Consider the following 27,482-nt stretch of genomic DNA (forward strand, 5'->3'; position numbering starts at 1 on the left):
CTATAGGCTCCGCGGGACACCCCGCTGGGACCGGGCCCACTCCGAGCGGTGCTGACCCTCAGAGGCCGTCGGTCTGCGCTCCAGCCGCGTCCCACCGCGTCCTTCCGCCTGCACCTGCCGCCCAGCGCCCAGCAGCCCGGCCACAGCATGACGGACCAGGCGGCCTTCGACACCAATATCGTCACCCTGACCCGCTTCGTCATGGAGGAGGGCAGGAAGGCCCGCGGCACGGGCGAGATGACCCAACTGCTCAACTCGCTCTGCACCGCGGTCAAAGCCATCTCCACCGCCGTGCGCAAGGCGGGCATCGCGCACCTGTGAGTCAGGCCTCTGTACCCCCGACCCCTCACCTTGGCCGTGTCCTCCCTCTCTGGCAGGGGAACTGCCGGGCAGTCCGATGTCTGATCCTCTGCCCCTGCTGTCAGTCTCTCTGTCTGACATCTGGGACTCTCTCTCCCTCTCCCTCCCTCCCTCCCTCCCTCTCTCTGCCCCTCTGCAGAAGCTCAAGCCGCACTCAAGCCTAGTTCCCTCTTCCATTAAGCTTCCCACCTGGGGGCCTGTCTCACAGTCCACAGCTGCATCCATCCTGCAGCCTGCGCCCCTGGGCTGAGCAGCCTGCCTTAGCACCCCTCTGGCTTCCTCCTGATGAAACTGGCTGGCCAGGTGGGCACCAGGTGGGCACCTGGCCTGACTGCCATACCCATCCTAGTCTCAAACAGGAAAGTGCTGGCCCAGGTGCCTTCCTTTCCCTTTCTTTTCTTTGACCTCCTTCACTCCCTTTGGAATTGGGGTCCCAAGTCAGGTTTCTAATTCAGTATCTCCTTGACCCTAGACAAGTCCTGTTAGGAGCAATGGGTGGAACCCCCACTGGGAGGAGGCCCTCTGTCCAGAGCTTTCAGGGGCGGCAGTGCTGGTGTGCACAGGGCCGCAGGAGGCCTGGAGTGGGGCTGGAGATGCTGTATTTCTAAGACGTTCTTCTGTGGTAGGTGGGGCTGAGACTGCTGGTCCACAGATCACATTGTGTTTAGCAAAGCAATCACAGGACACGGGGGTTCAGAGAGTACCTTCCTGTGTGGCTTGTTGTCAGTAGCACAAGTGCCCTTTGGTTCATTCTGGTGTGCACGAGCATTTTATGTTTAGACTGGTCCTCACTATAGCTCAAGGGTGCCTGGGTTTTCAGATTGCCCACACTCCTTCCTAATATTTCCCACACTTAGGAACACCTTAAACATTGTGCACAGTGCTCTTAGCTGATCTGAAAAAGTATAACCCCTGCAACCTAGTTTCCTTTTCTGGTCAGCTCTTTGCCTTTGGTCCCACGGTATGGCTTGGTAGAGCTAACTATTTTTTTTTTTTTAATTTTAATTTTATATTGGAGTATAGTTGATTAACAATGTTGTGTTAGTTTCAGGTGTACAGCAAAGTGAGTCAGTTATACATATACATGTATCTATTCTTTTTCAAATTCTTTTCCCATTTAGGTTATTACACAGTATTGAGCAGAGTTCCCTGTGCTATACAGTAGGTCCTTGTTGGCTATCTATTTTAAATATAGCAGTGTGTACATGTCAATCCCAAACTCCCAATCTATCCGAGCTAACTGTTAAGGAAGGAGTGTATCATCACATTTATTTTCAGATGTCAAGCAGGGACGGCCCTTGCTGGGAGAGGGATTGGGACAGTACGTTAGGAAGGTGGTGATTCCATTACTATTTCACCTATGGTCCCTCTTAATACATTTCTAAGGAGGCTGTGCTTTAGGAAACACACTCAATTAAAATCTTACTTCAGATTTAATTTACAATAAGTAGAAGTGTCCTAACAGCTTTACCTGCCTTTGAAAACCAGGGGGCTTCTTCAAAAAGAGTGCTTGTCATTTCTTGTCTTATTTAAAAATGTGTCAGCACCTTTCACAACCCCAAAGAGACTCAGAAACACAAGATCTGCTTTGAGGTGCATCTTTCCCACCTTTTAAGTCATGTCAGATAGTGGGACCTTAGGTAGTGGGATTTTGATAGTGGGGCCTGGACAAAGGGTGCTAATGTTGGCTATATAAATTATGTATATTTTTACACTAGGTACCTGTAAATACCAGGTTAAAAAATATTGTTGCTATAATTATAAATTCCTTAATAAGTTGCACTCAACAAACATTCAAACCACTCAGAAGAACACAACGGGAAAAGTGAAACCCACCTCTACCCATTCCCTGGGGTATCCACTATTCATAATTTACTGGTTATTTTACTAGATACGTCTTTTTTTTATGTCTTTTTTTTAAATTGGAGTATAGTTGATTTATAATGTTGTGTTAGTTTTTGGGTGTACAGCAAAGTGAGTCAGTTATACTAGATACTTCTTTATATTAATATAAATTTATACATGGATACATATTTCCATATGACTCTTTGTAAATAGCAAACAAAATGGAATCACACTTAACATATTCTTCTGCAGTTTGCTTTCATTATTCAACAATATATATATTCAAAGTCCTTCAATGTTAGGACATGTAAATCCACCTCCTCCTTTTTAATTGCTGCATTGTGTTCCACTGCATGGACATATCATGAGCTATTTGACATTTCCCATATGTTTGGGCATGCCACTGGTCTTTGACTATTTCAAACAGCATTGTACCTGTGAAATGGGTGTTGATGCATGGCCATATGGGTGGCTGCCAGAGGAGGACTAGAGCCTGGACATTAAGTACTCCTGTGGGAAAATAAGTTTGACTGTCTCAGTATCACACGTAGTTGAGCAGGGGGCAATAAGACAAGATCTCAACGTAGGTCTCCAGATTACACTCATGACTTCGATATCCTGGATGAAAAGGCCAGCATGCCTGCAAATAACTTGTTAGTGCTGATGACTTGCCCTAGAAGGGCATCCAGCCAGAGGGACAAGATGATTGCAGATTACAGGAACCTTGCGGAACGAGTTTATGGAGCTCGGCCATAACTCCTCATCAGGGACAGATCAGGAGTTTAAACGAAGAGCCTGGAGAGCTCTCTCTCTCTCCCTCTCTGTCTCTTTAGTTCTAGAAGAGACTGAGAGATGAGAATGATACAGAGCTTATGCTGTAGGAAAAATATTACAAGTGTAGAATTATAAAACAATAGAGATCTGAAAGATACTTTCCTAGAGGTACCAAAAATATGATGTGGATGCAGAGGACTGTGGAGTATCAAGACAGGCATTTGCAATGGTCAGGAAAAGATGCTCATAGGCTTGATGGCTGGAGAGCATTTTAGGCTGGGCCATCATGTGAGGAAATGTACAAAGTAGGAAGGTGTTTCTGGAAAAGTTGCTCATTCAGTTTGACTGAAGCCTGGACTACTTCAAGTAATGTAGTGGTGGGACATTTGCGGATGTTAAATTGTGGGTGCATTGGGGGAACATCAAATGGCAAGGGTGAATACTTTATATTTGGGGAGATAAGCAAAGGGGAGAGGTACAGGGTTTTGAATGGGGCAGTGGAATGACTGGAGATTCATCTGGGGCAGGTATGGCTGGAAGTATAGAGTTAAAAGAGAGAAAGCTAAGACATGTGGAACACCAACTGAAGAGGGGAGAGGTGAGGAAAGCAGCATTCAAAGCTAGGGGATTAGAGGGGAGGAGGGGGAGGACCTGGGAGAAGTCTGGGTGGGGATGGGGGAGAAGGACAGCAAGGGAGGTTCTCAAAGAACCCCTAGAGCAGGGCTGTGCCATTAAAAACAAAAACAAAAACGAAAAAACAAAAAGCCCCCCCAAAACCCAGAATTCCAAAGGAGGAGCTGAGTTTTAGAGGCTGGAGAAGGGTAGGAAGATGATGCCGACATTTTGGTGATGTGGAACTTGAGGTGTTAGAGGGCCGTCCAGCTGGAGATGTTGCCCAGGCTGCAGTTAGTTGCAACAGTCTGGAATTTGGGTGTGAAGAGCTGACTAAAGATTAGGCCACTTGGGGCTTCCCTGGTGGCGCAGCGGTTGAGAATCTGCCTGCCAATGCACGGGACACGGGTTTGAGCCCTGGTCTGGGAAGATCCCACATACCACGGAGCAACTAGGCCTGTGAGCCACAACTACTGAGCCTGCGCGTCTGGAGCCTGTGCTCTGTAACAAAAAGAGGCCACGATAGTGAGAGGCCCGCGCACTGCGATGAAGAGTGGCCCCCGCTTGCCGCAACTAGAGAAAGCCCTCGCACAGAAACGAAGACCCAAAAATAAAACAAAAATAAATAAAATAAATAAATATTAAAAAAAAAAGAAGATTAGGCCACTGGATTTTGGCACATTCACCCTCAGGCAAGAGGAAGAGGAGAAGAAAATTAGGAACCGGTTTAGCAGAACAGGAGCATGCAAGGCTTTAAGAGCACATTTTGGAGAGAGGTGGAGCTGGGCTCAAGTTCCTGGCTCTGCTATTTAACTTCTGTGAGGATTTAGGCAATTGGCATAACATCTCTGAGCCTCAGCCTCCCCACTTGTAAGATGGAGACAACTGTTTTTTTAATCCTCAAAGAGTTGTATGCGGAGGATCTGAGTTCATTAAATTGATACTGTCATCATTGTTTTCCTAAGCTGAAGTTTTTTGTTTCTAGAAAACAGATAGCTCTATATTCTGCTTTTCATTCCTTAGTAGTTGCCCACATGCATTTCAACAGGGATATGTTCCAGGCTAGAATATTATATATTAAGATGACTTTGCTCCCTCAGATTGGTTACCGGAAACTTCCCATCATGCTCACGTGACATCAAGAAAACTTTCTTGTAAATATGAGGTCACCTCTGTTGTTTGGTGGAAGAAAATAATAAATAACTTTAGTTTTAATTTTGGAATTACAGGTCAGTTAACACATACTTGAGCTTCTTCAAGTTTGCAGAGTTTACAATCTTAAACTTCTGGAAATTTTATCATATGTATCTTATATTTCTTGAATTATCATGTCCATATTACCAAAAAGGAATTGTAACTTCCTTTCCACACCAGAAGCATAACCAGCCACATACCATCCTATTTACTCATTTTGGGCTGGCATGAACTCAAGCCAACCTTGGGGTTTGTGGTCTTTGAAGCTGCTCTGGTTGACACCTCTTCTTCAATGTATAGTCGTCCCTAGGTATCCACAAGGGATTGGTTCCAGAACACCCAGCAGATACCAAAATCCGCGAATGCTTAAGTCCTTTAGGTAAAATGGCTGAGTACAGTCCGCCCTGCGTGATCTCGGATTCAAATAACTATAGGTGGAAATTCGCAGATGCAGAACCCCAGGATACCGAGGGCGGCCTGTATTTCTCATCCGACCTTTGGATGTTCTGGGCGGGGTGAATGGTTGGTCATTTACTTCAGAATCAATCCATAACAAGTCATGTTACCTTCGACTTCAGTAATAAGGATTAAATAATAATCTGCCTCCCTTTTTCTTCTAAAAATGAGCTCTTCCACTTGGCTCTTGTGCATGCTATCTAAAGGGCAGCCTACTTTACACTGCCATGCTGACATCAGAAGGGAAAGGTCTAGTTAGTTAGCAAATCAAGGATGTCATCGAAAGTTCTTCCCTAAGTGTGGCCCTGGCTCCGGTCCTTGTGTCTAGGGATCTGCTTCAGAAATGTTAAAGGAGCCTTTCCCCTGACCATCATTAACTGCAGACTTTATGGCTGTGAAATGGCTGTAGAAACCGTATGCAAATTTGAAAAACCATGCTAATATTTAGTCCAAATATCTAAGGATTTAAAAATACTGGCCAAATTAACCTATCCTTCTAAAGAGTTTCCCATCATATAAATTAAAATGACTTAACAGTTGTTTCAAATTTTCAGTGAGGTTTTTATAGTAAGCATAAAAGGAGATATTACAGTACTCGCCCTGTGGTGTGGCCAAAAAAAAAAAAAAAAGAAGAGATATTACAGACAGCAGCTTCTCAAATTGATTTTTCTCCCCAAACTCCAGAAAGAGAAATTTTGTGTCTCCGGATGTTTAAAAACAAACAGTCACAGGGGCATAAACCCTGACAGCATAAACCACAGGATGCTGTGCTGCCCTGAACAACTTGGGCTGCAGGGCCAACTAATATGAATAAAATTGAAGTGACATATCATAAGCATCTCAAATGAAATAATATTCCCAGGGAGACTTTAGTCAAATGTGAACTTTGAGTGCTTTCTTTTCTTGTCAGTTACCTGTGACACTGTTCTGCATTGCCTGTCTTCCCAGAAGCTGCCTGAAAAACTGGTTTAGAAGTCATTTCCCCACCCCTTCATCAAACAACCTGTACAACCAATCTGTGGGCTCCATTAAGAACAATGATGGCTGCCATTAGCCGCTATGAATCAGGTGCATCATGTGGGTTAGCCCTCACCCTTACAAAGCCTGGAAACAATCAGGGAGCTGAGACAACTTGATGGAAGTCATATAATCAGTAAGAGGAAAGGCAGAATTTGAACCCAGGTCCCTGGTGCTGTGTTCTTGTCAGGACCCACCTTGCTTCTCAGCATGGTTGTATTACTGCTGAGGGGAGTTAGGGATGGGAAGAGAATGATACCATTTCTTGTTCACTACCTTGGTGCCAGTCTCTGTTCTAAGCCCTTTACCTATGTCAACTCATTTACTTCCCCCCATCCTCATCCTCATACATACTATGACATAGATACACTAAATTCCCATTTTACCAAAGATCAGAGATGCTAAGAGATTTGCACAGGGTTGGTTAACACGTGGCAGAGCTGGGATTTGAACCCCCATGGTCTAGAGTCCCAGCCCACGGAGGAAAGCGCATGATGCTGCTTCCTTTCCCCACTGCTCCTGCACGTGGCCATCGGGTTATACAGTAAAGGCTCTTCTTCTATCCTTTGGGGCTTTTGATGCAATGATGACTGATCAGAATGCAGAAGGGTATTGTTTCTAAGCGATTTTCTGAAAACTTATGAAGAAAATAAACTCTATGTGCTCTTCGGCTAATTAGTTCCTTGAGGATTTTCTTAGGGCTTTTTTCTTCTGTCAAAGTTGTAGAAGCCTTTCCTGCTTCCGGCTTTTCATTGATCCATGGAATGTGTTCCCTCGGGGGTCTTGCTTCCCTTCTGGGGGCCCCTCCTGAGGCATCTTGGGAGAAGCCTGACTGAGCGTTTGCCTAGTCCTGACTCATCATCCCTGGGCAGGATGACACAGGGCCGTGTGAGAAACTCCTCGTGTCATGGCTAATTTCCTGCGCTAAGGTGCAACGTACAGAATCTGAGGTGATTGGGTATAGACTCAGATATTGTCACTATTGACATGGCAAGCTGGGAATTCATTCTCCTGAATCCTGTTTCTACCTTAGAATCGCTTTCCTGGGCCTTCTCGAAGACTTTCCTAACATAAGGTCTCACCAAGGGAAACCCTCCCAGAAGATGACCTAGAAGAGTTTTAAAGTGCCTGAATTTTGAGTTTGAGGGGCCCAGAATCATCTATCTCCATGTTTTTTATGCTTCACAAGCAACTGGAGGATAGATGGGGAAGGGTCCTTCTGGTTAGAACAGAGGAGGGACCCTCCATGGGAGTAAAGAGGAGGAAGGAGGGGTGACCACCCAACCAGGCAGGGAGGTGGAGCCATCCCAGTGGTCTTCATGGTTTGGCCATGAAGATGGCCATTTCAGTTCTGGTGTGGTGAGTGTCCCCTGCAGTGTTCATCCTGCAGCTGTTATATGGCCCCTCCCCACTCCCCGTGGACAGGTGGTGCCACACTCTGTGACCCAAGGGCAGGATCCACCTCAGAACCCTGGAACAGCAGTGAGGAACCTGGCTGGTGGTCTTGGCTGGACAATCCAGCTGCCCTGACGCTGACTGTAACCTCTTGTAGCCGACCGCATGGGAAAAAGACTTTGAGGTTTAAAAAGTTACTTATATAAATGTGCACAGAGTAACTCCTCCCATTTGGAAATATGTGAAAAACAAACTCCCTGTTCCTTTGGATAAATTACTGACCCGGAGCTGTTCTTTGGAATCATTACTGGCTGGCTTCTTTGGGCTCTTTTAGGGCTTTGTTATAGCTTCATTTTCGTTTGAAAAACATTCAAAGTATCCTTCAGCTGGAACTGCTCCTTTCCAGTGAGACCTTCCTTGACCATCTAAACCCCTTGCCCTGCCATCCCCCAGCATCTTGTTTCATTTTATTAGAGCACCCGTCACTATCCAACGTTATCTTATTCATTCAAAAGCACTTGCTTGTTTCTTGTTTGCCTCACTCACTAGAATATAAGCTCCATGAGGACAGGGATCTCATCCATCTTGCTCAGCACTGTAACCCCAGCACTCAGCACATGGGGACAATAGATATTTGTGGAATAAATGATCACTCACACAGGCCTCTAGGAAACTTTTGAGTAAGAGGAACTGAGGCCTGACTGTTCTTCACCTATCTCGCTGAGTCAGATACCCAGAACAAAGTGTAAAGTAGGCTTTTCCCATGCCTGCCTCAGGGCCTTGTCCACCTGTCCCAGCCTCCCAGGCCTCCCTGGAACTGTCCCCATAGGCCGGTCCCTCTGGGGACTGTGCCAGTGGCTTCCTCCACACTCCAAGGTGTGGAATGACCTTGAAGTCTACCGCTCCTATACTTATTCCTTCAGGCTTGGGTTTCTCTTCTCTTCAGTGGATGCTTTTCAGCAAGTATTGCTTGAGGGCCTACTGTGTGCTGGAAGTTGGGACACAGTGGGGGAAAACATACCCTCTGTCCTCATCCTCATGGAAGTACAGATTAAACAACCATGTCAACACGAAGATGATGAAGCCTGGGGGATCTTGAGAGCCCCCTCCCCTCCCACAGTATTGCAGATCCCTAATGAGTGCTCCCTTTAGCGAGCAAACAAGGGACTTAACATGAGGCGTGAAGGGCTGTGCTAAACCCTTTGTGTATGTGTGATAAGTGTGTAATCCTCCAACAGCCCCACGAAGATCATTACCCTCCATGGTCACGATTGAAAAGGAGGACTCAGAGAGAGCAGGGGACTTGCAGAGCTGAGGGCTGAGCCAGGTCTCTGCCATGAAGCCCATGTTCTTTTCCATCAGCGTTATTCACCCTCCTGAATTAGTAGTGACTTTAATGGTAGAAGTGTCAGGCTAGGAAGGAGAGCCAATTGGTGCCAGCAGGGCCATTGAGGAAGATGTAGGCCATTGAGTTGTTGGCCCCTGCCAAGCCCTAGTTCCATCCAGAATTTGGCTGACTTCTTTCTTCATCAGTGTCGGCCTCACAATCGAAGTGAGAAAGAGACTATGTGGAAAGAGAAGTGAAACCCCAGCTGCAACTCTGATAGATCCCTTGGTCTTTTACTTATGAAATAGGAGTGGGCTATGATGAAATATGATGAAAAGAAGTGGGAGGAGGGCTGGAGGGACAAGACGCTGTTTTCCAGGTGGGCGAGGGAACGATGCTGAAAGAGGCAACACTGGAGAATGGGCTTGATGATAACTGGAGTTACCTCCTGGAGAGTCAGGCCAGGCGAGCCGTTTGGGTTCGGACAGTTTCTGGTGTTGGCTCAGTTTTGTCCAGCAAGAGACATGCAAGTTATGTTTAGAGAAAATGCATTTTCAGGAGTTGAGCAGTGAATGCCATGACAATCAGTCCCCAGGCAAGTGCTCCCAGCAATCTCAGCCAAGGGCACCATGGTACCCCTTCTCTCCCATTCTCAGCTGTTTGGTGGTATCTTCAATGCTCCTACTCTTTCCCTTCCCACATCCAGTCTCTTATCTTGTTCAGTGCATCCTTCTTCTAAAACATTTCCCCTCCTTTCAGTGTTCCTACTCAACCCCAGGCTATGACAACCCTCCTCTTCCTTCATTCTAACAAACTAGGCTCCATTTTGTACCAGCCACTTGGATTCTGGAAGCTCCACAATTACTGACTTGCAGATACCTTGAAAATAAAGTAAGGACTCCAGACTTCCCAATCCCTTCAGCCCCTAGGACTCCTGCCAGAGGCAGTGAGGTGCCATTAGGAGAGGCCTGGTTTGGAAGTCAAAGTGAGCTTCTCACCTCTCCTCTGCTGCTCCAGTTTAGAGAAACCCATTGGTGTCTTGGAGTGAGCGTCCTCCTCTATAAAATGGGGTAGTGGGATCTGTCAGTATTTCTTTTCTTTTAGGGTCTCATCAGCTATAAAACCATAGATCCCTTGGCTTAGTTTCCCTCTCAGGCTCCTTCCCACCCAGAAGGTTTCTTTGCTTGCTGTGCCTGTCAACTGATTCATTATGCATTAGCTCATGCATTCGGGAGTGAAAATTGGTTCTTGGGGCAGGTGAAAAAAAATCAATCTTTTTGGGTGTGAAATATATGTACATACAGTGCGTAAACAGATACTTTATCTGCAATATTAAAATTTCATGGGGGAGTGTGTTAGAGAAAAAAAACCTCCTTAGGGGCCATAATGAAAAAAAAGCTTGAGAAACATCGATTTAACCACAAAGGTGTGCTGGGTACCATGACAGGAACTGGACAGGTGAATGACAATATTTCCTTCCCTCCAGGAGCCAATCCAGATGGATGACCATCTTTCTTATTCTATTTCTTACAAACCATGTGTCTTCTTTCCTTTCTTCTAAATCTTACCAAATGCCCTCTTTGAGTGAGTTTATAGATGCATTGACATATTCTGGTGGTCATGGCTTATATTTTTGTATCTTTTCTTCCCTGTAGCTATGGAATTGCTGGCTCTACCAACGTGACGGGTGATCAAGTGAAGAAGCTGGATGTCCTCTCCAATGACCTGGTTATTAATGTGTTAAAGTCATCTTTTGCTACCTGTGTTCTTGTGTCGGAAGAAGATAAACACGCCATAATAGTAGAACCTGAGAAAAGGGTGGGTCTGCTCCTACACTATTGAGGATTTTAATGTAATCATTTTTCTTTCCGGTTTCATAAATGACTCCACTTGTTCAGCCAAGCTGGATTCCTAAGACACAGCCTAGATCCCTCCTGAACCATCAGTCATCATTTCACAGATTCCACTTCACTGCCGTATCTCAAACTGTCCTCTCCTATCTACACTTCCACCACAGTCCATGCCGTTATCATCTCTCCTACGTGCTCATACATGGGAGAGACTTAAATATACTCATACTCATCTCCACTTCTAACTTTTTTTTGTCATGTTCAAGGCTCTTCAAAGTCTGGCTCTGTTAACTACGTCCTTCCATCCACCCAATTCCCAACCTTCATAACCAACCTTCCTGCTAATCTAAGCTGTTCATATCAGTGATTCATGCATTGGAATCCATTGGATTCCTATTAATCTTGTTACCAAACTCAGGATGCTCAAGAATCCAATACTGAGAGACAAGTGTTGGGTAAAAGGAAAGATAGCCTTATTGAGGAAGCCAGCAATCCTGGGGAGAAGGTGGACTCATGTCCCAAAGAACCAACTCCCTGTTGCCGATCTGGGGGCAAGAGTTTTTAAAGGGGAGTTTCAGGGGTGTATAAGCAGAGGGAGGGGGCTACATGCAGAACAACACAGTTAGCTCTGATAATCATCTTGAAATTGGCCATGTGGTGGTCTGATCAGTGTCATCTTGATTGTTTTAAGTACAACTAATCTTCAACTCCAGGGTCAGTTTGTTCCCATCTCCTTGAGGCCAGTTCTTAAAAAGAACTGTGTAAGATGGAGGAGCTTTTGTCATTTCTAGTCTGGTCATCATGTAGTTAACTTCTTCCACCTGTAGGGGATTCAGTATCTGCAAAACAGCTTAAAGGATATGGCTCAGAATATTATCTATACCCCATGAGGAGGAACTAAAGTTTCCTGACTTTGTTTAATGACTAAACTATTATTATTTTGTCTTATTTGATTGTTTTCCTTTGTTTTTTCATTTTCTCACTTCTCTGGTTAAACTTATTCTTTGGCTAAAGTTTTTCTACAGGCAAGAGGCAGGCAGAGGACATTGGGGTGGGGGGAATCTGTCTTAAGAAAGCCCTGTAGGGTCCTGCTCAGTTATGGTCTGATTGCTTCTTGAGGGCAGAGAATGAATTATATTCTTCTCTGTATCCCAGCCTCTAGCACAACATTGTAGGGGATCAACAATAAATTATTGTTGAAAAGGTGAATGAAAGAGTATATCCAGCTTTCACTGAACAACAAAAATCATGTAATAATAATAACAAAATAAACCATTTGAGATGGGTTACTATATTTCCCTGTTTGAGATGAACTGGGGACATGAAGGAGTAGGATGAGAAAAAAATTAATCAGAAGATGAATTTAAAGAGACTGCCTGATATCCAGTCTGACCTTTATAAGAGGGATGGGGAGCCACATCTGATTAACTTGTTTTACATCATTCTTAAAATACACTACGTGTCAGATTCAAAGTTCATGTTGTTCTCTGCTGGGCTTCTGAAGGTACTTGGCAGTTTTAGGCATGTGTATTGAATTTGTTGTTTAGTATTCTCCATTGGTCTGCCCAACTGCTCTGACTACAGTGTGCCTTCGTGGTAAGCATGTTCCTGTTTTCCTGATGACAGTTTCTCCTGTGTCAACCAAGGTGATTTGTTAAGAGCAGGAGGTCAGGGAATCAAAGAATTGCCTTAATTTGATGCAGAAATTTAAAAACCACCTCTTAAAGTGGCTAATTTGGAGGTGGAAAATCTCCAGTGGTGTGCTGGTAAACTGGCTCTCTATTAGAAAAAAAACCCTCTGATTTGTAGCACTTGCCACTTTCAACTGTGCAAATGGTCCCCCAGAGTTGATTTTAAGCTACCAACATGACATCACTGAAAACAGAGTTGGGAAGCGATGTGCACCATTGGCCCTTGAGAGCTGATTCCAGCCAGCTCCCACATACCCCTGAAAATCCTGTCCAAAGAATGAGTCTTTAAGTCGTCCTACAACAGCTGAGGGTTATTTCCTTTGGGAATTACAGTAGGGATATGGTTGAGAACTCTGTGCACTGTAACCCCAAGTGTCATCTATAAGAACTGCATGAAAATTTTCTTAGAGATCTTAATGTTGTCTTTGCTTCACCTACGATATTATGTTTTTCCCTTATGAATAAAGTTTTGTTTCTCTTTTTCCTTTGACTGCCAGGAAACTCAAACCAAAATTATGATTCATTCAAATCAATGATATCCGAAATTATTACTTAATTATCTGTATTCCTCACCTTCATCTATATCTATTCCTCCTATTCTAAGTTGTGTTTTCTCTGCCTAATGATCTTTTGATATATATTTGTTGTTGTTATTTTCACTCTGTATACCACCTCATACCTTCCCTGACAGAGTATAAGTAAGACACATTTCTTGAATTTTCGCCTAGATTCCCTCTTTTAACCCCCTCGTATATACTCTTTATTTCGTTACAATGTGTTCTTTTTTTTTTTCTTTTTTGGCTGCATTGGGTCTTCGTTGCTGTGCGCAGGCTTTCTCTAGTTGCAGCGAGCAGTGGCTGCTCTTTGTTGCAGTGCACAGGCTTCTCATTGCGGTGGCTTTGCTTGTTGCGGAGCATGGGCTCTAGGTGCGCGGGCTTCAGTAGTTGCAGCACGCAGGCTCAGTAGTTGTGGCGCACGGGCTTAGTTGCTCCACGGCATGTGGGATCTTCCCGGACCGGGGATCAAACCCATGTCCCCTGCATTGGCAGGCGGATTCTTAACCACTGTGCCACCAGGGAAGTCCCAATGTGTTCATTTTAAATGTAAAGTTGTGTTTTCTTTTTTTTTTGCTCAGGGTAAATATGTGGTCTGTTTTGATCCTCTTGATGGATCTTCCAACATCGACTGCCTTGTATCCATTGGAACCATCTTTGGCATCTACAGAAAGGTAAAATGTAATGGATCAAGCTCCTGGTTTGGGACCAAAAGGAGAGTTAAGGTTGAACATCCAGTCCTGTTTCACTATTGGTGGCACAGCCAGAATGTACATCATGAAACCCTGTGAGGCTTGAAATAGGTTTATATGTCAAGTTCTGACTTTTTCCAGCCTAAACTGCATAGTGAAAATCTATTAGGTTGTTAAAAGAAAATGTAGTAAAAGTGGGTGGGAAGAGAAAGATATTTCACTCTTTTAACTGTACCTTGCTTTCTTTTGTGACAGAAAATAAAATTAAAAACAAAAGAGACAGTGTAGGGTAGCTGCAATGATGTAACTATGTGAACTGAGAATTGTGAGAGTGTGACAACAATAGAGAGTACTTATATCAAAATTGTCCTTTAAATCCTCTAAATCAGGGGTCTGCAAAGTATGGTCTCCCTGGGCCAAATCCAGCCCATTGCCTGATGGTTATGGCCTGTGAGCAAAAAATAACTCTTTTGAATTTTTGAATGGCTAAAAAGAAAATCTAAAGAATAATATTTGATGACCCGTGACATTTATATGAAATTTAATTTTCACTGTCCATAAAGTTTTAATGCCATATGGTCAGCTCACTTGTTTACTATGTTGCCTTTGGCTGATTTTGCACTGCACAGGCAGGGTTAAATGACTTTGATAAAGACTGTGTGACAGTAGAGCCGAGAATATTTACTATCTGTTGGTTTATGGAAAGAGTTTGCTGACTCTGCTATAAATTATAGAAAGCACACTGGTACAGTGTGGGGATCCAGGCTCGTGCCCTGGGTCTTTTCTATTTGGGTGACCTGAGCAGGTAACTCTACCTCAAAAGTCTCTTCCCTTCTCTTACTTTAAGTGTGTGTGTGTGTGTTTGGGGGTGGAGGGGGGCGGTTTGGTGGAAGTGCATTCAAATATATACAAGTGAAAAATAGAATGAATAGCCGTGGGCCCATCATAAAAAATGATGAAATCTAAAATATGTCATCTTGGCTTCAGCCTTCTTGTTTATTTTAGAAATAAAACCTCACAGATGCCTTTGAGGCTGAGCCCTTTCCTTCATCTTAATGGACGAGGTGGCTAGTTCAGCCAACCTCTGAGGTTCCTCCAACTTTCCTATTCTGGGATACAGAGGCCATAACTTAAGAAGTGAGACCGCAATTTGTGCTTTGTTTTTCAAAGTGACTTGTTGTCTACTATTGCACATAATCTCCTTTCAAACATGGGAAGTAGGACCACCATGGGACAGTTCTCTTTCATCACTGAAATGCATCTTGCGTTTGTCTTGGCCAGGAGGCAGATCAATTTGAGTAACTGAAAGTTCTAATATTCATACCAGAAAGACAAAGGCAGTCATTAATCTGTTTTCCAAGTCATACCATGAAACATCCCATTCTTGTTATAGACATGGAGGCATGTAATTTTACCTGCAAGGTATCAGATCTATACAGTATAGCAAGAGAACTTTGCAGCAAAATTCTTCATGTAGAGGAAGACTTCTGGTAATGACTCAACCAAAGCTAAAGCAGCACTAATGTTTGCCAGCCCCAGTTTCCACCTTAACCCCCCAAATAAAGACTCTTTTTAAGGAAAAAAAACCCTAGAAAACTGACACTGGCTATCACCTAAAAAAAAATCAAAACAGCCTGCAACAGCAGCTCGAATTACAAATGCTAGAACAACTCAACAATGAGTCTCCACACTCTTCTCAATAAACCTGAAGTGACTCTTTTAAAAGACCGAAAGAGGTGATGAGTGTCACATTCCCTTTAAGTCACTTCAGTTTTCAAAAGCCTTATTGATTGTTTGAGGATTTATGGGGCATAAATATTGACCGTTTGATGCTTTAAAGGAGACCTTTCCTGCTTTCTGTAGAGCTGGATCTGGGCTGGAGTTCAGCTCTCTGGTGCACCCGCTCAGTGGCATAACATTAGTTGGTAACTGGAACTCGGAAACAGTGATCTGGTCTTGCCCACATGGTGCCTGGAAATAGGCTCCAAAGGGATCTCTTAGGGCCTGTGGTCCAGTGTTTCTACAAAGTTCCTGCCACAGCACCTCCGGAAGGGTCACCCTGTCTCTGGCTGTAGACTTTCAGAAAAAGTAGAATTCTAGAGTGTTTGTCCAAATATTGGGTAAAAATCTGTCTCCCTGTTGCTCATATGGCCTTTTGGAACATCAGAAAATAAGACTCTTTTACATGCTTGGAAATGGCTTTTTTGCCCTCCCCCCCCCTTCTTTTAAATCTTCTTTAAGTTGAATATCTTTCATGTGAGATGGTTTTTCGACCTCTCTAGTGTGGTCACCCTCTATTGGATACATTCTAATTTTCAACACCCTTTAAAAATATCCAGTCCCCACGACTAAAAGCAGAGTTTCAAAAGTGCTCTAGCAGCTTCAGAATCCAGTTCACTTCCCTTAACTGGGCACAGGGAGATAGATGTAATAGCCATATGGAATGTGGCTTCCTGACATTGATGCTTACTAGCTCTGTGGGACCTTGGGCAAGGTAACCTCTTGTTTCCTTATCCATAAAGGGGAGATACTGAAAATTAAGCATAACAGCAATGAAAATAGTGCCTGGCACATAAAAAGTGCTCTATAAATGGTAGCTATTAATATTACTTGTCTTGTTTTGTGTATTAAGATTCAACAGAGAGTATCACAACTCAAACTAGCTTGAGGAAGGAAAGGAGGGAGGGAGGGAGGAAAGAAAGGAGGGAGGAAAGGAAAGGAAAATTATTGGTTCGTGTAACTAGAAAGTCCAGTGGGTAGTACAGCTGCATTCAAGGACTCAGACGACATAAACAGGACACACTTCCTCTCCATCTCTATTGCTCCCTCCTCTCTGGTGGCAAAATGGCTCCCAGTAGGTCTGGGCCCACATCCAATCCTTTCAGCAACTCAAACAGAAGATGCAAACCTCTTTTCCAACAATTCCAACAAGAATATCATCTCATTGGCCCTGATTGTCTTGGCTTAGGTCATGTGTCCATCTCTCAACCAATCACTGTGGCCTGAGGCATGCAGTGATCTGATTGGCCAGACCAGGGTCACGTGCCCACTCCTGGAGCTGAGGGCCAGGAGGGTAGTATTTTGAGGAAGGTTAAGGTGCAATTAGCAGCAGAAGGGTGATGGGTGCTGGCCAGGCAAAATCAGTGGATGTTCACTGCAGATTATAAACGCCTTGAGAGCAGGGACCTTCTCTTATATATTTTTTTGTCTGCTAGGCAGCCTGGTACAGTAGTAGGTGAACAATATTGGCTGAGTTACTGAAGACTCTGACATATGCCCTATGAGACCTTCTAGGCAGGGTCTGGCTGCTGCTCTGAGGGAAGATCATCTGATGATATGACAGCCCCACCCCACTTCTGCCTGACTTTCTCCTCCACCACCTCAAGTCTCCAGAATCCATGGTGTCTTTCGTACTCTATATGGAGTGGTGTGGATTAAAACAGAGCAACACCTACAGCAGGTGGTGGCCTGGGATAAGTAAAGGTAGGGTCCAGAGGCTTTTTAATTTTGTCAAGTGCTTTATGCACATTGGTCCATGAGCATCCACATGAGACTGTAATGGATTCCCTTGGAACAAAGGCATTCATTGCTGAGGGTTTGGAGGAGGGAATTCATGCATTAGAAAGGGGGTCAGGGTAGAAAAGTATTCCTCCAAATTAATGACTAGATGGAATTATTTTGTCTTTCTTTTTAGTATATGGATCATAGATAATGTTACCATTTCTTATTCCATGCAAGGAAGTTGAAGGCTGAGATTATTTGGTGACAGTGTTTCAGGGAAAGGCTGTTCATCCTTGTGCCACAGACAGACATGGGTGGTTCTGGATGAGGTGAATCTCTGGGGGACTTTTCTTGGTGGAGAATTGACTACTCCAAGCCTAGGGGCTTCCAGTCAACTTTATTTATTTACATATTGTCTTTGTCTTATTTTGTGCTGCACTTTCTGGGTTAAGTAGTTACGACAGAGGAGGCAGTTAGAGCCTGACTGTTTTCCTCCCACTGTGTCACTGGCTTTGAAGGAAGCTGGTTCCTTTTTCAAGGCTGTACACTGGCAAAATTTGGAGTTTGAGAAACAACTCAAATTTTTGATACTGTGTTTAGTCTGTGTTTAGCTGCACTGCACTACCCTGTGAATACAAACCAAACTAAATTAAATAACTTGACCCAACCCAACCAGCCAAGCAAGCAACCAACCACCTAGAGGAAAACTATTAAACACAAAGATTGGAGACAAGGGGAAAAAAAGAGAGAAATGGCTTTTGTGACGTTTCCTTTTACATGAGTAGTTCTTAAGCTTCAGTGGAAGAGTCAGCTATGGTGCATGGTAAAATACAGATTCCTGGGGCCCACCTTAGAAAGTCTGACTTAGTAAGTCAAGGCTGCAGCCCCAGAATTGCATTTTAAATAAGCATCTCAAGTGATTCTGATGTACATGGTCTCTGGACCACACTTTCAAAAGTTATAGGAAGAAATTACCAGGAATGTATTTCTTTTTTTTAACATTTATTTATTTATTTATTTAGGCTGCACTGGGTCTTAGTCGTGACACGTGAGATCTTTAGCTGCGGCATGCGGACTATTAATTGCAGCATGCGAACTTAGTTGGAGCATGCAAACTCTTAGTTGCGGCATGCGAACTCTTAGTTGCGGCATGCGAACTCCTAGTTGCAGCATGTAAACTCTTAGTTGCGGCATGCATGAGGGATGTAGTTCCCTGACCAGGGGTCTAACCCAGACCTCCTGCACTGGGAGCATGGAGTCTTACCCACTGGACCACCAGGGAAGTCCCATACCAGGAATGTTTTTGCTGAGATGACCTCCATCTCTGGTATCATGATACAGGTAGATGCCCTTACTTATTCTCAGCCCCTGGAATCTGTGGTTGGGGAAGGAATAAATGAAATTGGCAGAAACTGCCCATTTTCATTTCTGTTTAAATTCAAGTAGAGAATATTCAAGCTGAAAGATTTGTTTGAGGCTGTTTTGAGAACCATAGAAGCCAATTGTCAAGTGTTAAGAAGATAATTAGCAGTTAGTAATCATTGATTAGGAGCCATGCCTTTAAGTTTTTCCTTTTCTTAGTATTAGGGAACAAACTGAGTCACACGACCCAGTGGGCTGTGTTTTTAATAAAAAACAAAGAAAAGATTAGAGTACATGTCATGTTCTAAATGTAAGTATTGTTTTATTAAATTTTTGTAGTTGTGTTGCGGGTGCATGTGTGTTGGTACTGGTTTGTGATGCAAAATGTATTTTTTTACTGTGGGTCATGGTCAAAAAAAGGGAAAGCATTTGCCCTACACTGTAACAACTCCGGAGAGAGATTCTCCATTGCCGCATTTCTGAGAATTTCTTTGATGTGTGAGTATGGACCACGCTGCTCACTGGGGTATGTGCTGCAACTGCCAGGAGCTCACGAAATTGATTTCCTTACCAGACTTGAAGCCCTGCAGCCCAGTTTTAATTTGTTTAAATAAAGATAGAGTAGGCAGGGGAAAGACACTGATGACTGTAATAAGATTAAATTAGTAGGAGCTGGCAAGGAGGCATGCTCTTTTTTTGAGAGTGATAATGGAGGGATGAGGGACTATCAAATTAGCAAAATCGGAGGAGGACCCTGATTGGAAAGAAGGATCCAGATGCAGGAAATTTGGGGTTTGGTGGGAAGGCCGCTGTGGTAATATAATCAGGATATTACTGATGTGAGGAGGAAGGCCCCTCTGGGAAGATGCCCTATTTCATTACGAGAGCACCTTGATAATGCATCTTGCTAATGGATGAACTGCAAAACAGAACCACAACACGGAACACAACAAACACGGGTTTTGTTTTCTTTCTTGTCCTAGATTTCAACTGGTGACCCTTCTGAGAAGGATGCCCTACAGCCCGGCCGGAACCTGGTGGCTGCCGGCTATGCACTCTACGGCAGTGCCACCATGTTGGTCCTGGCCATGGCGAACGGAGTCAACTGCTTCATGCTGGACCCGGTGAGAGACCCCAGGGGAAGCTGGGTGCTTCGCTGGTGGCTGTGAGTGAGTGTTTATTGTGTGTGTGTGGGGGGGGGGGGAGAGGCAGTACCTAGAGGTGGAAGATGAGGCCCATGAAGGGGCAGAGGTGATGGGTTGGGGAAGGGGGGGAAGGGAGATGGAGGGACCGTCATGAGAAGGTTATCGAGGTGAGAAATGGCGTCTGTCCAGAGCACAAGGAGTCTTTCTTCCACGATGAATTCTTTAGAGTGGACATTACTCAGCTGACTCAGATGCCCACGGGGCTGAGCAGGCCACACAGATGAGTGGAGTGTGCTGGGAAAGGATGGTCAGGGTGGTGGCAGGGCAGTGGCGGGGCATTGGGGAACTGGGGAGGTCTGGCAGTTGTTACTCCCTGGGAATAGCGGCTCAGTCTTGCCAAGGCTTCCAGTGTTTCAAGAAACACTGGATTTTTAGAAAATGTAATGTTTCTGGATGTGTAAAACACTGTGCTAGCCAACTAAAACACGTTTGTGGACCAGATGGGGCCCATAGATGGTCTGTTTGCCACCCACGCTATCCATTACGAGCTTATTTTCCTGAGGTGAATGGGTGTCCCGGCTGAAGCAGTGGACCACCTCATTTCTTCAAAATTAGCTCCGAAATTCATTTGATGTGCACGTGCACGCAAACCTTCAGTGAACCCTTGTGGTTTTGAAAGGCTTTGACGAACTCAAGGAAGTGAAAATAAAGAAAGAAATGAAGATAATTCCTTAGTCTGTCCAACTTATAGAGAAAAACTCCCTTGGGAGTTCCCTGGTGGTCCAGTGGTTAGGACTCAGCGCTTTCACTGCTGGGGCCCAGGTTCAGTCCCTGACAAGACTTAAGATCCCACAAGCCACATGGTTCGGCCAGAAAACAGAAAACAAAACAAATTCCTCATGGAGAGGAGCCCAAGGTGCCATGAAAAATATTCATTAACAATTTTTAATTTGTGGATAATTTCTTCCACATGTATATTAATTGGAGTTCTTCATTTATTCTGTTAGATGACAGTTTCGACAGAGCAGATAAATTGAGCAAAGGAATCTCTTTACATGTTTGGCATAACTAAACCCACCATTGAAATGGACTCCGTAGAATCACCTCCCGTAGGTCGGCACATTCATTATGCATTTGGTCCAGTGTCCCAAGGGAAAAAGAATTGAGGTTATAAATACCTTTCAGTTTTAGAAATGTCCTCAGATGACATTAATGAGACTATCTATTCGGTGCTTTTTGCTGACAAACCGAACACCAGGTACAATCAGCTGCTAGAATCCTGTGAGGGGCGGGTTGCTGGTGGTGGGGCCTCGAGGTCTGTGGGTGGCAGGTGGGATAAATCAGAATGTAGGCTGCCTTTGTCCCCCGCACGCTTGCACAACTGGACTTTGCCTCCTTGGAACCACCCGTGCTTAATAAGTCAACAAGGGTAGGGAAACAGCACAAGTTTAAGCCTCCAAAGGAGGTGATTTCAGGGTAAAGTAGTGGCAGAACCCGAGCGAAGTTCACTCTGAGCCCAGGGTACTGTTTCTGAAATCACTGATGTTTTGGATTTATCCTCTCAGCAGGCATTTACCGCTTCCCCAGACATTCTTCTGGTAACTTCTGTGTTACCTTTCAGTTGATGGATGTGTAGAAAACATGAAATCTCTTCTTATGTCCAGATTGCAGACCTTGTGTCCGGGAGTAAGTTTCTGTGTGTTTGATGGTCTTTTGCCCTCCTCACGCTTAATGGCCACTCAGTGTTTGGAGGCTGCGCTACCCCCTGCTGGCTGACCTCCCAAATCTGATGAATGCCTGGGGGGTGGGGGTCAACTCTTTTCATTTTGGCTGACAGTTTCCGCTAAGAAGACCACAACAGCTTTATTTGCATTTCTAGCAGGCTTTAAGGTTTGAAAAGCTTTTCAGTCTCTTTCTCTCGTACAAGAGACTAACCTCCTTCACAGCTAGGATGCTCTGGCCAGGTACCAGGGCGGGGCGCCTGCAAAGCATGGTTTCATGAGCACCTGTTCTGTGATGGCTTCATTTTCCAGACTTTTACCAAAAAACCATAAAAGAACAAAAGAAAAGAATCACTCGCAATGATACCTTTCAGTGACCACTTTTAATTCTAGTCTCTTTTCTCCCCCTGCCCCCCTGTCTCCCTCCCCCACTTCCTCTCTACTTCCAACGTGTTCCATATTGGCAGGAACCAAGCTTTGCTACGGGAATAAGTGGCTGGGGAGAGATGTGTCCAAGGTGGGGCCTCCCTTCTTAACTCTGTCTCCATGGAGCAACCTCCCTCCCCAGATGGGTGGAGCCTCAATTACTCTATTATCAGGGACTCGTAGGAGCCCCAAACAGTCCTCAGTCCAGAGCTATAGGATTTATGTGACACCTTCCTCCAAAGTACGAATCTCCTTTGAAGAACCTAAGCCTTAAAGGCATCAGCTTAGCACTGGGACTTTGTGGGAGGCTGAGTTCTCAGAAGCCCTCTGTAGATCAGTGAGCAAAGGCACCGGAAGCTATATATGCTGTGAATCGAAACTCACGGTGCTCAGGTAAAATGACTTCAAGATAGAAACGAAGAAATGGAAAGCTAAGAGCAGCCATGAACACGTTGGTGTAACTCAGCTGCCCATCTCTCCTGATATCCTACCTCCTGTCTGCACCAAATTTTTTTTTTTTCGAAAGGCGTGGGTGTCCCAGGCCAAGGAGAAACTCCCTTGCTGGTAATCATTTCACAATGTTACAAATATTGAATCATTATGTTGTACACCTGAGACTAACATAATGATATGTCAATTATACCTCAGTTGAGAAAACAAAAAAAATAAAAACCAAGCTCTTTGTGCTGAAGGACACAGGTGACCTCAGGCCTCACGCCACGCCCTCCCACAGGCCTGAAGGAGATGTCACGGCTCCACCTTTCCTTCCTGTTTCACAGGCCATTGGAGAGTTCATTTTGGTGGACAGAGATGTGAAGATCAAAAAGAAAGGGAGCATCTACAGCCTCAACGAGGGCTACACCAAGGACTTCCACCCTGCTGTCGCAGAGTATGTCCAGAGGAAGAAGCTCCCCCCAGTAAGTGAGGGCTGCCGGGTCGGGGTTGGGGGAGGGCCCCTGAGTTATGTGTTGATTCATGATCTACCCTGGAGAGAAAGGCGGCAGGACAGAAGCGGGTGGATTCCACTGTGCTGGGGGCTGGAACCTCTGCCCTGAGACGGCAACCCCTCTGCCACTTTCTCTTGGCAGAAGAAAATCAGGACTGTAAAGTCCGCCAGATGAATGAAGTCAGGGCAATAAAACATGCTTCACTGCTGGGGTCCCTGATCCCAGCTGGTACGAAACGTGGTTCTTGCACCCCAGGCCCCAGCCCTGTAGCACCTGAAGGATTTCTATCAGTCATCTCTAGACTGAGAGCATCCATCATGGCATCTCTCTAAAGAGGTTACAAATCACTGAACACGAAGAGAAGAAATGGCTGTTTGTAGAGATGGTTCTATGTAGGAATATCCAATCTTGTCCTACTCTTGTTACTGAAAGCTCGGCCTCTCTGTACACACCGGTGCCGAATCAGATCTTGGAGACAGAGTTTTGGATGAAGTAGAAAAGGATAGCTTTATTGCTTTGCCAGGCAAAGGGGGACACAGTGGGCTCCTGCCCTCGAAAACTGTGTGTCCCAGGGACTTCCCTGGTGGTCCAGCGGGTAAGACTCTGAGCTTCCAATGCAGGGGGCCCGGGTTCAATCCCTGGTCGGGGAACTAGATCCCGCATGCCACAGTGAAGATCCCGCATGTCAAAACTAAGACCTGGGGCTTCCCTGGTGGCGCAGTGGTTGAGAATCCGCCTGCCAATGCAGGGGACACGGGTTCGAGCCCTGGTCTGGGAAGATCCCACATGCCACGGAGCAACTGGGCCCGTGAGCCACAATTACTGAGCCTGCGCGTCTGGAGCCTGTGCTCCGCAACAAGAGAGGCCGCGATGGTGAGAGGCCCGCGCAACGCGATGAAGAGTGGTCCCCACTTGCCACAACTAGAGAAAGCCCTCACACAGAAACTAAGACCCAACACAGTCATAAATAAATAAATAAATAAATAAAAGAACGTGAATTTCTAAAAAAAACTAAGACCTGGCGCAGCTAGAATAAATAAATACATAAGTAAATATTTTTTAAAAAGTTTTATAAAAAAAAGAAAGACAAAGAAAGAAAGAAAACTATATGTCCCACCCTGGGAGGATTTGATGAGGGTTATATAACAGTGGTTCGAGGCTGGGGTCTCTGACAAGATTAGGGTGTGAGCAGGGCCTGCCCGCCTTAGTCTCGTCTCAGGTGGTTTCCTACTCTTGATGAGCTTCTCTGGTCCCTTTAATCTTGCCTCAGGTGGTTTCTTGGCTGTTCCTCCCTTGATTAGCAACTGTTTAAATCTGCCCTTTGGAACTCAGGGAAGGTCATGGAGGCTGGAGTCTTGCCTACAAGAAATAGGGGATAAAAGGGCTTCCATGCCTGGGTGCCCCACCGGGCCTCACTCAGTTTCACTCTTGCTTAATGCCATTGAAGGCTGCTTTGTTCTGAGGAAGGAGCCCAGATGTTGTTAGTTTGGCATTCAGGGCCCTCCAAGCTGGCCCCAGGCTCTCTCTCCAGCCTTGTTATCTCTCCTTCCACCTTTCCCTAGAGATCCCTTCCTGCCCCCAGCTGCACCAGGCTCCTCCCAGGGCCCGAGGCAGACTGCATGTGCTTCTCTAGTTGCCCCACCTTTGGCTGGGCAGTTCCTGCTCCTGCAGAGATGAAAACCCCACCCTTGCCCCCTCTCCTTAGCTCTGCAAAATCTTTCTTCTCCTTCAGGGTCCTGCTAAATGCCTGCCCCACCCCAGAGCCAGAATCCACCATACCCTCCTCAGGGCCTCCTCAGGTAATTTGAGTTATTGTAAGATGTAAGAGGCTGTCTCCATTATTCCATTTTCTGCTGCCTGGGGACAGAATTTTCATCACATTTCCTAGCACAGCCCCAAACACACACCTTGATGGCGCTCTGTTTGATTGTTTAATCAAATAAGCATAGAGGACATGAAGAGAGCTCTCTCTTCTGTAACCCTAACTATTGCTGGTCTTGACCTTGTAGGACAACTCAGCCCCCTACGGGGCCAGGTACGTGGGCTCCATGGTGGCTGACGTGCACCGCACCCTGGTCTATGGAGGGATCTTCCTGTACCCAGCGAACCAGAAAAGCCCCAACGGAAAGGTAAATAAATCCCCTGAGGAGTGGTTGAGAAGCAGTGGATTTCATCTGCAGCCTGGGGGATTTGACTGAGGAAGCAAGAAAGGTCATGGTAGCTGTCATGCTCTGCAGTCGGGTGCCAAGGATGTCTGTGGCATATTCTTTTCTAGATTAAAGGCTGTCCTGGTTAAAGCCAGGCGATATCAGCTAAAACTGATCTCTTGAGAGCCCTTCCATTGCTAAAGATAAGTAATGATGTTTATGGTCAGAGGGTACTAAAAGTGCTTCCTGCTTCCAGTGGATACACATGGTTTGGCTTGGGCAAAATGAATGCCATTCATAAAATGAAATGAAACAGTCCAGCCTCACTACCAAGGCAGCAAATCACATATGCATCCCAAACAGAGGTTTCCTTTGATTGCTTTCAAAAGGCATAAAATTGAAATGACTAGTGAGCTGACATTTGCTGCTTAGAAAATGCTACCTTTCTAGGGAAGGAAAGCATCTCTGAGGACACTTAGAGCTTTCAGGTAAGCTATAACTGGTGCATTGGTCTCATGCCCACAACCTTCTTACAAGCCATAGGGTGGGCTGTGCTTGCTCATGCTGGCGAAGGGACACCCACTTTTCTTCGACACAGAGGGATGGTGTGTTTCCTTCTCAAGTATTGTCCCTTTGTTTTTCCCAAAGGACAGATAGGTTTTTCTTATTTTATTTTTAATGTGAGAGAAGGAATAGGAATAATCCCCATAAGACAGTTAGAAACGGATGTATTTCAGATATGCTCAGATCTCTGTTTATGGCATGTGGCGTCCAGTTCACTGAAAACATTAAAACACCCACTCTTACCATAGCCACCTACCTCGGGCATCCCAACCTATGTGATTAGCCTGCTTTACAGCGCTTTTCTCTAATGCCTCAAAAAATCGTTCCTTAACACAAATATTGAGGTTCCTCCTTTTTCTTTTTTTTCAGTTTTGCAAATCTGACCCTGACACCTGTATAGAAATAGAGTCAGGAAACACCTGCAAAAAGCTGTCTACTTAGTAGGCAGACTGCATGAAAATGCATACAATAAAAAAGTTAATATTTAAAAGTAAATGCCAAGATGTATAACGTACTAAATCCCAACCCTCAAGCCTTAGGAGAATTGTAAAAGGAATGTGTACAGAGTTGCAAACAATATTATACTGTTTGGAGGAGCCAGTCTGCTTTCCAGATGTCTGCAGCCAGACACTACCATGGACTTTTAAATGCTTATAGAATAGGCAAAGCTCCATCCAAAACACACACAGAATCACTCATTAGGTCCAGTTTCCGTGCTATAAAGAGAAGGGAAACATCGGTTCTGCCAAAATGTCATTCGGTCCTGAGCCCAGGTGGTCTGCCTCACATTTGCATCAGGCAATCTATTGCTGGCTCTTGATGGATGGCTTAATTTAACCAAATGGTTAAATTAACCATTCGGTCTTAGATGCAACCTTGTGATGGAAAGTAAGGGAAAGTATCAGTTAATTTGATCAGCTCTGCACTATTTTGCTATGAAACAGATTTCTTTTCTGTGTAATCTGTTCTGGTCTGAGAATGCTGCTCTTGTTTTCCAGTTGAGACTATTGTATGAATGTAACCCCATGGCCTATGTCATCGAGAAGGCAGGAGGATTGGCTACCACTGGGAAGGAAGCTGTATTGGACATTGTTCCCACTGACATCCACCAGAGGGCGCCAATCATCTTGGGGTCTCCTGAAGACGTGACTGAGTTCCTGGAGCTGTATAAGAAGCACGCTGCCAAATGAAGAGCTGGCCTTGCCCACACCAAATAGAATTGCCTTTTATCTGGACCTTTGATCTCACCGGGTGCTACCCCATTCTGACTGTGCATCAGATATTCCTAGACATAGAAATAAAAAGTATGGATATTTTCACCATCAAATGCTGTGTAATGCCTTATGCTGCCTAACCAAAACGCTATCTCAGTAATGCCACAGCTGGTCACGATATATTTTGAGTGGATAGAGGAGAAATAAACATATTCTTCCTTTTTCTAAAAAAAAAAGTCTTCATTGCTTTGTGCCAAATAACAGTAATAATAATAACAGCTAATGCATATAACATTAGATAACTCATTTAATCTTCATAACAACCTTATGAATTGGGCACTGTGAATAACCCATTTTGCAGTTGATGAAATGGAGGACCGAGAGGTGAGGTAATCCGCCCAAGGTCACCAGCCCATGAGCGACAGAGCTGGGATACGAACCCAGGCAGTCTGGCCACTAAACTCGGAGTTAATGAATTGCTTCTCCTGTGTGTTGTCTGTTCAGGTCTGGGTGTGCAGAATCAACATGAGCAATGCTGTTAAGCCCTCCTGGGAACTGGAGAAGTGGTACGTTATCGGTGGTACCCATCTAGGACCTCTTGGCCTCCTGTACATGGGTGTAAGCATCTGAGGCACAAATGAAGGTTTATGTTATTACTCAGTGATAAGTTTTTTATAAAAACAAAACA

The 27,482-nt window shown here is 44.9% G+C and overlaps 1 protein-coding gene across 1 annotated transcript; it reads left to right on the forward strand.

Moving 5' to 3' along the window:
• Positions 1-26,907, forward strand: FBP1 (fructose-bisphosphatase 1). The gene is made up of 7 exons (XM_059926315.1): positions 1-317; positions 10,636-10,798; positions 13,657-13,749; positions 19,614-19,754; positions 22,702-22,839; positions 24,879-24,998; positions 26,579-26,907. Exons 1-7 carry the CDS (start codon positions 148-150, stop codon positions 26,768-26,770), a joined length of 1,017 nt encoding a protein of 338 aa, XP_059782298.1. The 5' UTR covers positions 1-147; the 3' UTR covers positions 26,771-26,907.
• Positions 26,908-27,482: the final 575 nt, after the last annotated feature.

This window comes from Balaenoptera ricei, chromosome 6 (assembly GCF_028023285.1).
Source record: "Balaenoptera ricei isolate mBalRic1 chromosome 6, mBalRic1.hap2, whole genome shotgun sequence".
Taxonomy (NCBI): domain Eukaryota; kingdom Metazoa; phylum Chordata; class Mammalia; order Artiodactyla; family Balaenopteridae; genus Balaenoptera; species Balaenoptera ricei.